At 36.9% G+C, this 12,397-nt stretch overlaps 1 protein-coding gene across 4 annotated transcripts in view; it reads right to left on the bottom strand.

Moving 5' to 3' along the window:
- Nucleotides 1-10,477, bottom strand: part of UNC79 (unc-79 homolog, NALCN channel complex subunit) — a gene marked incomplete at its 5' end in the record, with an annotated part of 151,041 nt that extends 140,564 nt beyond the window's left edge. For 3 of the 4 annotated variants that reach the window (XM_081144717.1, XM_081144714.1, XM_081144715.1), the window contains 3 exons: nt 517-572; nt 2,884-2,976; nt 10,375-10,477. In XM_081144717.1, the coding sequence (XP_081000843.1) occupies nt 517-572; nt 2,884-2,976; nt 10,375-10,462 (237 nt within the window). The remainder of the gene's footprint in view (nt 1-516; nt 573-2,883; nt 2,977-10,374) is intronic. The other variant, XM_081144716.1, reaches the window with a different exon arrangement.
- Nucleotides 10,478-12,397: the final 1,920 nt, after the last annotated feature.

Here is a 12,397-nt window from a genome sequence, read left to right as displayed (position 1 = left end):
TCATATTAAAACATGATTTTTTATCATTTACTTATTGGTCCTGTAAATAAGCCCCCAGGTAGAGTTCATATGTACACTATCTCTTAACAAATTCTTCTCTACTCCGAATAATGTTATAGACTTTAGAACAGCTTAAGCCAGTTTGCTAAACACTACATTTTAAAAATTTTCCTAAAACACATTTCTTAACAATTCGCATCTCCTATTTGAAAGAAGACAGGTTCTTAAGTAACCTTTCAAATCAAATAAAGTTGTCATATTATATAGTATTTGCTAAACTCCAAGAATAAGAGGTATTCCATTACTTTTTCTGTCAAGCCACTGTGTTCAAGATCATTCCTGCTCTAAATGATAAACAATTGACAAGTAAGGAAAGAATTACAGGCTCTGCCACACCAAAATAATGAGGCATCAATAAATTTGACCTATAAATACTTCTGACATGCAAACAGTTTTTACTATATAATATAAATTGGGGAGTTTGTGGCTATGAGTTAAATGTGGCCCAAAACTTACTTTCCAGACTTCTTGTTTATATTTCATGAGGCATTCCAGTAATTGACAATGATACACTGTAAGGAAGAAATGTAATTTGAACATGAAATGTAGATATCAGATAAAACATCTTTTGAGATATAATAAACTATATTAGTAAGACTTTCACTCTGATCATTAAATTAGAAATTACTTTTTTCCATATATTCACACTTTTCAAAAAATCATACAAGCCCTTGACTTTATCAAGCTTTATTCCAAGATCCTTGAGAAGCATATTTCATTCACCTTATCGACAAAGGAAATATTAAGAAATATCCCCAGTAATCATACCGTTACAACAGACTCTTATATCCACGTAATCAAGAACTACATAGGGAAAAAGAGCCGAACAGGATCGTAGCAAAAGGCCACACTCATTGAGCATTCATTATGCCAAGTATTGTGCTCAGAGCTGTATGTGGATTATCCCGTAACTGCCGTGCTGCAGTTAGGAAACTGAGACTGTTTCCTACCTTGCCAAGTTTGGGCAGATAGCAAGTGACAGCATGATGGATTACAACGATGGACTAGAACGGGGTCTTATCATTTGATTGCCAGTTCCATCTGTTGAGGAATTCTTAAAAGCTACACAACAGCAAGCTTCTTTGATTTGCCTATGCTTACTGAGGGAAGAGAGATACTTTCACCCTAGTTAAATAGCTGTTTTTTACTTTCCCTAATCCATCTTCCAACTCTATTGTGGCACCAAAGTAGATCTCACATTAGTCACCAGTGACCTTCAAGTCATTCAACTCAATGGACAGTTTTCCATCTGCCTTTTATTTGACTTTCAGCAGCATTCAGTACTGACCACTGCCTTCTCTTTAAAACCCTTTCTTCCCTTGACTTCATGACTGACCCTCTCCTATTACCCGTAACAGACACTATTGATGCTACTCAACTGCTATCAACAACCCCTTCCCACCTGCCCTTGTCCCAGTGCAGCTTGCAGCTGGGGACAGCCATTTGACTCAGTTGCGGCAGCAAGACCTAAGGGAGAACCTGCTAGAGAACTTGTGAGATTTCTGTTTTTCTCTTGGATAAAAGGAAAGAGGCACACCAGGAGACACTGCTTTAATTGCTCTGACGGATCTATTACCTGTTTGTGTGTGTGGCTGTATAAAAATATAATAACCTCCACTGTGACAGCCATTTGCAAACATGACAAGTTCAAGGTTACGCTAACTGGCAATTTGCAGGTGAGCACAGATGTGAACCCACATACATCTAACCTCAAAGCGCTGCTTCACTGCCTCCCAACTTAGACATCAGGACCAAAGCCTCATGATGAGACGTTTTCAATGAACTGGATTCCAAATGAAGGATTGTTTCCAGAACATAACATATAATATAAATGACATTTTAAGGATATTCAAGCCAAAGTGAGCTATGAGATATAACTTCCAAAGTGAATACATTTTCATCAAACTCATATAATAATCCTAAGGGACTGGGTTTCACATTTAAAGGACGGCATTCCACACTAGAAGAATTAAGATTTTAAAATGAAAAATATGTTTTTCCTCATTCTGAGTCAAAACCTCAGTATTTACTACATAATTAAGTAGAAGGTTGAAAACAAGTCCATCAAATTTGATCACTTTCCAAATAAACATCAAATAAAAATAAAAATGTTCATATCTTAGCATGTGACGCCAACAGTCAGCCCCTTTTTAGGTGAGTCTCCGAAAGATCACCTGCAATTATACGGATGAACGGAAACCAGAGAGAGTAAATCACAGGAAACCTGTCCAATGTCACCAGTAATCAAAGAAACACAAACCAAAACTAGATATTACTTCTCACTTGTCCGACTCTACAAATTGTGTAACAATGTTCAATGACAGGCTATGTATACTTTCATATATAATTAGTGAGACTACTGAAAATTTTTCAAGTCCTTTAACCAATTCATCCCTCTTTTATGAATTTATTCTAAGGAAATAATTTTAAAATGTAGTAAAATATTTATGTTCAAGGATACTTGTGTGGCATTAGAGTAGCAAATTCACAAATTATTAACAATGGTTTTCTTTAATTATTAGAATTGCAGGTGATTTTTCTATTTCTAATACAACTATTCCTGTATACTTACATTCAATCAATTTCCAGCCAATGTTCTAAAATCATGTCCTCAAACATTCTGAAAATGCTAGCCTACAAGATTACTGTTGATAGAAACAGGCAAGGGAAATTTATTTCAACTCAAAAGTCTGTTTTCTAACATATCTTCACTTGTCTATCCACCAAGAGAAGTTATCACATGAGAATTTCTAGCCTGCTTGTTTGATGTCTCGTTTAATTATTGGTTTGGGGATTAGTCAAGCCACCCAAATTTCCCCTTACCTGGGTTGGACGTGTACTGCATTGCAATCATGAGCATGGATGATGCAGAGAGATTAACATGGGCAGGAACTCCTTCTCTCCTTGAGGAACCCACTGAAAGCAGAATATTTTTGATTAGACACAATTAATCTATATGGATATATGTATACTTGCTACTTTGCATAGAGCATGAGAGCTGAGAAAAAACTTTTTCTTTAAAAGTGCCAACAGAATCAACAGACATTTTGCACAAATAAAACTACGAGATGTGTCCTAGCATACAAATGCTACAGTTGTCATCATCAGTAGCCAGCATTTAGTGAGAATCCACAAGGAGTGGGAACAGTGCCAGAATGTGATGTGATGGCTTTAGCAGAGCTGCACTTAGATGTGACCTCTGCACCCAAGATGTTTGCATCTGGGTGGAAAAGAGAGAAAAAACAGAATCATCCATGTACCCAGGTATGAAGGCATGTTGAAGGCTACTCCAGTAAAGTAAAAATAAAAGGTTTCTGAACCCAACTTGAATATATTAACTTTTAGAGATGCAGATAAAATACCAGTCTACTTACAATGGGTACATTATTAATTTAGTTAGACAAATTTTAAATCATGTATTTTTTAAAAATAGTATATTAATTTAAAAAAATATTTCAATTCTCACGCCTGGCCAGTGTGGCTCAGTTGGTTGAATGTCATCCCATGAACCAAAGGTCGCCGGTTTGATTCCTGCTCAGGGCACATGCCCGGGTTGCAGGTTCGGTCCCCTGCAGGAGTGTGTGTGGGAGGCAGCCGATCAATGTTTCTCTCTCACATCGATGTTTCTCTCTCTCTCCCTCTCCCTTTCTCTCTCTCTAAAATCAATAAAGACACATTTTTTTATTTCAACGCTCACATCATTAAAAAATTTTATTCAAACCTTCACATGTAACTTAACCATTAGCATCTGTATCACCATGAGAACCACTTTTTTAGTTTTCCAGAGCTTACCATCTTCAGATCCATACGAGTTGTTTTAAATAAAGCACTTTTTGATTCTGTGAATAACACTGTTGCTGAACATTTTATCCTGTGCCACAAGCTCTGAATCGCAAAGCAAGTTGGTTTCTTCAGAATTCATCTTATAGCTGTATAATCATGTTCTCCAGGTAATAACCCTTAAGACATCTTTTAAGAAATCTTTTAAGTGGCTTGTTTACAATGACATCCAACTCTATATTAAGTTTCTTTCTGTGTCTTTTTAAATATAATGTATCAGGTAACCCCAATAACATTCAAAACTAGCACTGATTGAAGTCATTCAAGGTAATATATTGTGTCCAGAGAGTACTTGATTATTCTAAACACAGTAACAGAGAGGAACCACATTAGAAGAAACTTCATAAGGACTCAAATATAAAATGAAATTCTTTTTCAGGGATAACTGTAGAAGTAGGAGAAGCCTCTCCTTATATTTGGGCTTGTGTGGAAAATTGTCAAGAAAGCATGAACAGAACAGCATACAGTGAGTATCACACCCAGAAAGTCACATCATGGGCCAGACCATGAACACGGGCAACAACGGAAGCAGAGAACCTAAAATCCGCTTTATTTTATTTTACTTTACTTTATTCTAGATCAAAGTGCAGCATGTGGGAGCAATATCTCACCTATAGCCAAAAAGAATAAGACTACTTTTAATAAACACATGTATAGAAGTACCATTAAAACACTAATAAAAAGATCTGATATAAAGAAGACAAAGAAGTTCCCAATGATTCTTTTTTTTTTTTTTTTTTTTTTTTTACATAAAAGCCTTTGAGCACCACAGTAGAGGGTGGCCATTACCACAGCTTCACAGAAACAAACAAATAAATAAAACGGGTCTCTAACTAACATGTTTGCTTTATCCATCACGTGCAGCTGCGCTGCTGCTACCTCACCACGAGGTGATACTCTGGTAGATGAATAAGTTTAATAATCACACAGAGATGTGGAGATCAGTTCATTGCTACTGAGTGATAAAGTTGATTAATCAAATATGATTGATAAAGGAAAAAGGACTTTGAGCTGAATCCTAAAGAACAGATGCAGCTGTTCTCAGACCTGAGCCAGGGGGCTCAAATTCAGCATTGGGGGGCCGTATCTAGAGAGCCTAACTCGGTTGGGAAACAGGAAAGTGCCACTCTTAGTAAGCATGTGAGTGATTCTGATGCAAATGGATCTCTGGCCTCCATTTGGAAGTACTACTAGAGAGGTAAGAAATAAGACAGAAAGCACTCAGCAAGGTGTCCAGGTGTGGGAGGGCTAAGTGCATGCCTTGTGTCCTTTGTTTAAGGAAGAAAAAGAAAGTCTCCAGAAAAAATAAATTCACATATATATTCCTTTAGGACAAAGGTTTTCACCTTTGTTTAAATTCATCTCCAACTTTTTAATAATAACATTTCTGAAAAATGGAAACTACTATTAAGGGAGACTGAGAATCACTGTGCCTGGAGGCCTTTAAAAATGGGAGAGATGCCCAAGTGCCTCAGATGATTTAGGTGAAGTCTATTTGTAGAACAGCCCAAATGATTCAGTGACCTTTGGATGTCCCTTCTACCCCCACAAATCCATGCTCTCCCTCAAGCATGGTCAACCGCAAAGCCAAAAGCGCTCCCTTGGCTCAAGCCCTAGGAAATTGGCTCCAGTGCTTATATAAACAGATGGTGCCTTGCAATTTCTTAGCCTTCTAACAGAATGAATAAAATCATTGCAATTCTAATTTAATAAACACGCACAGGCACACATCATTTATTGAATCTTGTTAAAAAGCATGATGTAAACAGATGTGTTGCTTGTCCCCATGGGGGTGCAAAAGGCCACAACTACATATAATAGAAGGAATAAGAGAATTAATCAAAATTTTAAAAATTTACACTTAATATTGTGCTCAAGAAATATAATCAAAAGTTTCAGACCTATTCCCTAATCCTCTCAGCACCATCAGAATAACCATGACCACCACCACCCCCTCTATGAATAGTAACAATTCCCTAATCTGTTCCTGCATTTCACAGTGCCTAATATAATATGTACAGCTCTTATATATGGGAAAAGCCATTTTTATAAAAGAGAAATCAAATTATTTGCATGAGAACACCAACTTAATTATTGGGACTACCGCCCAAGTCACCTGACTTCATAGCCAATGATCTAGTCACTTATTCAGTCAAAAAGTGTTTTTTCAGCCCTGGTCAGGGGGCTCAGTTGGTTGGACCATCGTCTTATGCACCAAAAGGATACAGGTTCAATTCCCAATCAGGACACATGCCTAGGTTGCCGGTTCAATCCCAGCTGATCAATGTTTCTCTCTCTCTCTCTCTCTCCCTTCTTCTCTCTAAACATATCCTCAGGTGAGGATTTAAAACATAAGTATTTTTTCAGTACCTCCTATGTACCAGGCATTGTTGAAGGCCCTGGAGACACAGCTACATACAAGACAGGCAAGTCTTTGCCCTCTTGGAGCTAAAATGCTGGAGCTGTGCCATACAATATGGTAGCTATTTGCTGGGGTGAGGGCGGGTGGGAGGAGGGGGAGGAAGGTACAGGGGAAATAAATGGGGATGGATGGAGACTTGACTTGGGATGGTGACCACACAACGCAGTGTACAGATGATGTGTTGTAGAATTGTGCACCTGAAACCTGTTATAAAAATTACTGTTACGGCACAACAAACTCTAGGGGGAAATTCCAAGCCCCAGAGAATGATCCCTTATCTCAGGCAATATTTAAGATGAGAGCATTTCAGGACAACACGTGGATTTGAACAGAATGCTGGAATTAGCTGCAATGGAACTTGACAGGTCTGTCATTAGACTATGGGTTTGGTCTCTTTATACGCTTGGGTAACATGCAATATTCAAAGGCGATTCCTATAGATTATCTCATGATCTTCACAACAAACAGGGGATGTAGACAGGGAAGGTTATGGTTAGTCACAATTTTACAGCTAAGAAAACTGAAGTTTGATGAGGTTAAGAGATCTATAGCCAAAGGACAACAATTCAGCTCTTCTGGATTTTTATTTCCAAAACATTTCCCTTGATTCAACAATAAACCCTTAAAGTACAGTAAGGCTGACCTTATAAAAACAATCATTAGCCAATAAAACAGATTTTATCCATAAAAGATTATTTCAATACCATCAATATCTTGTGTTTGTTTTTTACTGGGTTTTTTTGCATATAATTATTAGATTTTGGAAGATCATAGGAACATAACACACATCCTCTATAGTGTTAGTAGAACAAAAATGATCCAGGGCCAGTGGTCTGAAACCAGGTATTCAATTAAGTGAGATAATTTATTTTAAGTCAATGCAAAGATCTGAATAAACATTTATTTTTTCTGAGGGCAAGTGACTTTGGGGGGGGATTTAACTTAGAAAAGAAACTAGATGAGACTGCACAGTCCTGGCTACCAAGGTACACTAGGAGCATCTTTAACTGATATAACTGTTCAGCTTTATTATTTTCTTTGAAATAACATAGCCTACATCAATTAATGTTCATTTGGGATCAGCTTTTTCTCTTCTCTGCCAAACTTCCCAACTTCTCTTCCCAACTTCCATATTTCAATTCGGCCCACAAATCACATATTCTTTATTGAAAAAAGAGATTTCCATGGTGAAATGCAAATGGCTTTTTCAATTCTCAGTAACTCCTTAATATTTTCTTTATAAACAAAACCTACTGCACAAACTTGGGATAAAAAGAAGTATATCTTATTTATGGAAGGAGTTAGAAAAGGTTATGTAAAAGGAAGTCTTTATAATAAACTGTAGTTTGCTCTGTGGTACCGCCAAAGAACTTATTTAAAATAGAAGCACAGTACTTGGTTTATCGACAAAAATGACATGAAGGACAACTGATATCCATGGATGGCCCTTAATTAAACTGAAAGAGCTGTGCTACCTCAGCAGACCCACTTTAGGGCTCAGAACAGCATCTTCTAGGCCCTTAATGATGTAATTATACAATACCTGAAAAACTGCCCATGTTTTACATTTGATCTTGCAAACACCATACCAAAGAGAAAAAAGCCTTCTTGTTTTAAAGACTTTATCAAGTACTCAAAAAATGCAACATCCTTCATCCTAACATCTCAGTCCTGAAATAAAAATATTCTAGAAGAAGTTAAACGCTCCTCTCTCGTTTCAGTCAGAATTTCTAGACACTGAAACAACTTCCAAAAAATAGAAACAACATGGATACAAGCAACAGACACATATTTTCACATCGGTTCGTTTTAACATGATTAATCTAGAACCTGATCCCCCCAATCTTTGGGTCTATGTCTTTGTACCTACCTTGTAAAGGAACAAGTACAAAGAAACACATGAATCATTTAATACAATAGGCTTTAAGGTTAGTACTATGATTTAGTTTTCAAAAATTAAAAGATGACAAAGATTGGGTACTATTGAACCATAGGAATGGTGAAGAGAAATGAAAGTCAGAACTAAACAACTAAAACCAGAGCAACAAAATAAATGAATCAGATCAACGATTGGGTTTGCAGAAGATATGCGCCTCTTACATCAAATAAGATTGATCTTATTTAACCTAGACTATTAACGCCAGAAATACCCTTAGAGATTGAACATTTTTCCCAAAGCCCTCCTTTCCAGTTGATAAAAATGGAATCTCAGAGACACAAGCAACTTGTTCATACTGTTAACTGAACACCAAGTGACTCCACAAATAAACACTAAAATTCACACGCATGTTGTAAACTAAATTTACCATTTTGCCCTCCTCAGTTGCCACAGTTCACACATTTAAATAAGTTAGAATTTCAGTGTGACTGCACGGCATGTTCGGGGGTCTGTGTTTCTAAGTAAGTAGAAATTAATCACAGATGAAGAACAAACTGCCATGCCCTGCCAGTGTCGCCCAGCAGCTGAGCATCAAACTCTCCCTCTCTCTCCCTCTCTCTGAGATCAATAAAGATATATATATTAAAAAAAAAAAAAAAGAACAAATTGCCAGCCGTCCCAATGCCTGATTAGTCTAAGTATAACTGCAGAGGCCTGACACACTCAATGCCTCTCCTAAAATTAACAACTTATTCCTAAAAAGTAGGAATACAATGAATTAGATTCATTATTACAAAGATATAGTCTCACCTGCTATTGTTCAAAAAAAAAAAAAAATTCCTGTGCCTAAGTTTAACAGTTAACATATTTATTCTTTTTAAATGGCTATCCAATTCTAAGGCTGGTATGATCAGTCTGCTAATTTTTTTGAATCACTACATAATTTAGGAAAGTCAGACTCCTTGCTTAAAAGACATGAAAATTATAATTCCATAGCTAAAGTTAAACTTGTTTGTAAAATACGTAAAATGTGTAAATATATTTACAGAGTAACAACTTTAATAAGATCATAAGTACCTAACATTAAAATGGTGAAAAATGATCACTAGGAATTGAATATGACCAATAAAGGTATTTTTATAGAACAAGAGTTGTGGGAAGGAGGGACATACACTAACACTTATTAAACACTAAGCATTGTGCTGGCACCTTACCAATGTTCTAGGGTAATCATCATCTCAATTATCACAACGACCCCATGAGGCAGCTATTATTATTATTATTCCATTTTATAGGTAAGAAACAGAAAGGTTAATTAACTTGCCTAAGGTCACACAGCTAGTTGGTAGTAGAGTTAGGGTTTGAATCAAAATCTATTTGAGTCCTCAAACCATAATCTTTTCAGATTATTCACTGCAACACAGATAATTCGTAATCCATTTCTATAAAAACTATTTTAGGGGGATTTTGATCATAAAAGCCACAACCCGATTTATTTTTTTCTCTGCTCTCAGGTCTGGAAAGCCTGAAGAATTAAGTCTAAAATAGTGAAATAGAATTCAAATCAGTTCTATGTTTCTAACAGTACCTTGCACATGAGTCTCAAGCCTTAGCTGTTGTCAAAGTGTTTTCATAAAGTCTGATTCACTACCATCACAACACTCCTGTGACAGAAAGCTGATGCTGTTGTCACTCTGGAGATGTTGCTTCAGCTATGTGAGCTGCACATCACACAGCACATTGTGGACAGAGCTGAGCCTAGAATCTACATATCCTGACACTATCTACTGCTCTTCCCATTACACCTCACAGCCTTCAAATACAAAAGAGAACAATTTCTACATCTGAGGCAACACTCCACCTTTTTTCCTCAAGGGGCAAAATATACCATAATTTATATTTAGGAAATATAGACTGTGCCATTACATGTTCTTTCTTCCAACTGCATAAGATCAAACTGTGTGAACAAAACAATTCTAAGGTATAATCATCTTCCATATCTTTGGTTTTCATCATAATATTCATGCCGAAATGATTGCACTTAAATCACAGCACATGTCCATAGCAAGTGATTTCATTATAATCTTGAAAATCTACAGCCTCAAACAGCAAAAGCAATTTCCACTTGTACAATATATAAAAATAATCTAGTATTAGGTAAGATGGAACTTACATATAGCCATTGGTAGAAAAGATGTGCTAAGATATTCAATAATATCCTTGTGCAGAAATGGAGGGAAGGTAGCTAACGTTGATATCATCGTGTAGGGCAAAGTACTCAGAATATCATCATTGAGAAAGGGTAGCAAACATGTGGTTGTATAAAATATCGACTGTCCAAGATCTACAAAAGAAAATTGAGTAATCAGTCACTGAATATTTTGCCATTTAACAAAATATGCTAGTTATACATTCTAAGTTTTTATGAACAGGTTTAAATGATAAGTAACTATTGTTCTCTTCCTATTAAGAGTTCTGAAACATACTACTCAGAATAGTGAGTATAAAGCATTTGCTCATTAAATGTCTAATGAATAACTGCATTAAGATATATAAATAGCCCAGCCAGCGTGGCTCAGCAGTAGAGCATCAACCTAGGATCCAGGAGATCCGGGTTCGATGCCCGGTCAGGGCACAGGCCCGGGTTGTGGGCTCCATCCCCAGTCAGGGGTGTGCAGGAGGCAGCCGATCAATGACTCTCTCATCACTGATGTTTCTCTCTCTCTCTCCCTCTCCCTTCCTCTCTCTGAAATCAATATATTTAAAAAAAAAAAAAAAAAAGATACATAAATACCTATTACATGGGCTTTTCCTCAATGCTTTAACAATGTTTAGTAATACTTGGTATTCATAGCACTCCTCAACTTCATAAATTAAAATTCATGTGATAATGAATCCTGAAATCCCTCCAGCATTCTTACCTCCATTACATATTACACAAAATAATGGTGGCACAAGGATGTTAAATTATTTTATCACACGAAGTTTTAGAAAAGGCAAGGTCAGGATTTGAAATAAAACTAGGCTATTTCTGCCCCATCAACCAAACTACAATCTGGAGTTTGGGGCAATGCAGTAATTTGTATCTTCCAGCACAACAGCGGATTCAGCCACACCAAAGAAAGGAAGCCGTAAACTGATGCTGCATGACCCTGTGCATTTAATTATCAATTATCACAGAAGAACGTGCCACCTGATAATAATCTATCAACATTTTTAAATGGGGATAGGAACAGTACCTACCTCACTTCATTAGAAGGATTGTTAGGAGGTTTAAATGAGATAAATGTAAAGTGCTTAACATGACACATAATGTGCGCTCCACAAATATTAGCCATTTTGTTAATATTAATATTCTTACTATAATTATTACCTGCACAAGGAGTAAAAATACAGCACATTTGAAAAAACAACTATTTAGCTTTAGAATGCATGTAGACCAAATCCCACTGCACCGAGTGTGTATTTCGATCATTCTGGACTGTCCAATACATAGGTCGTCAGCCAAGACTTGACAAAAAAGACTTTGACCATTTTCATATCCATTATAAAAGAAAACTATTCGACTTTTTTTTGCAGATTTATTTCTTAGTGATATTTTGATGCCTGTTATTTCTGATTTTCATTAGAATTAATATACCCTCTCAACAAGTAATCAACTGTCAACAGAGATGTGGCCGCACTGTACACTGGGGAACCAGGGTCAGTCAACCTTGGGCTCCAAATGAAGAAACAGAAAATCCACAGGTGGTTCACTAAGAATTAACCGAGGCATGACAAACACCTCAGCTGCATTTTAGCCTACTTACAGAACTTCTGTAAGCACAGAAAGGCGCCTGAGAGCCCACCTGGAATATTCTTCATATGCAGAAACTAAGGCCCAGGGAAAAGAAGTGATTGTCCAAAATTTCCTAAGAGTTAGCTGCTGAACTGAGATAAAAATGGGATTCTTCCAGGGACACTGCACTGCTCCATGTGTGGACGCAGCCTCTAGCCCTATGTTCTCAAACTTGGTATACAAAAGAATCACCCAGAGAGCTAGTTTAAAAATGTGGTGATTCTTATTCAGAAGCACCAGCTTGGGGCCCAGAATTCCATGGTCCAAGCTCCCTCAGTGATTCTGATGTTGTTCGGATCACGCTTAGAGAAACAACGCTGTACTTTTTAACCTCTAAGGGATGGTCTAGTGAGTTTTC

Source organism: Miniopterus schreibersii (assembly GCF_964146895.1).
Source record: "Miniopterus schreibersii genome assembly, chromosome: 1".
Lineage (NCBI taxonomy): Eukaryota > Metazoa > Chordata > Mammalia > Chiroptera > Miniopteridae > Miniopterus > Miniopterus schreibersii.
Note: the sequence above shows the minus strand (reverse complement) of the source record. Positions and strands in the feature narration are given on the sequence as shown.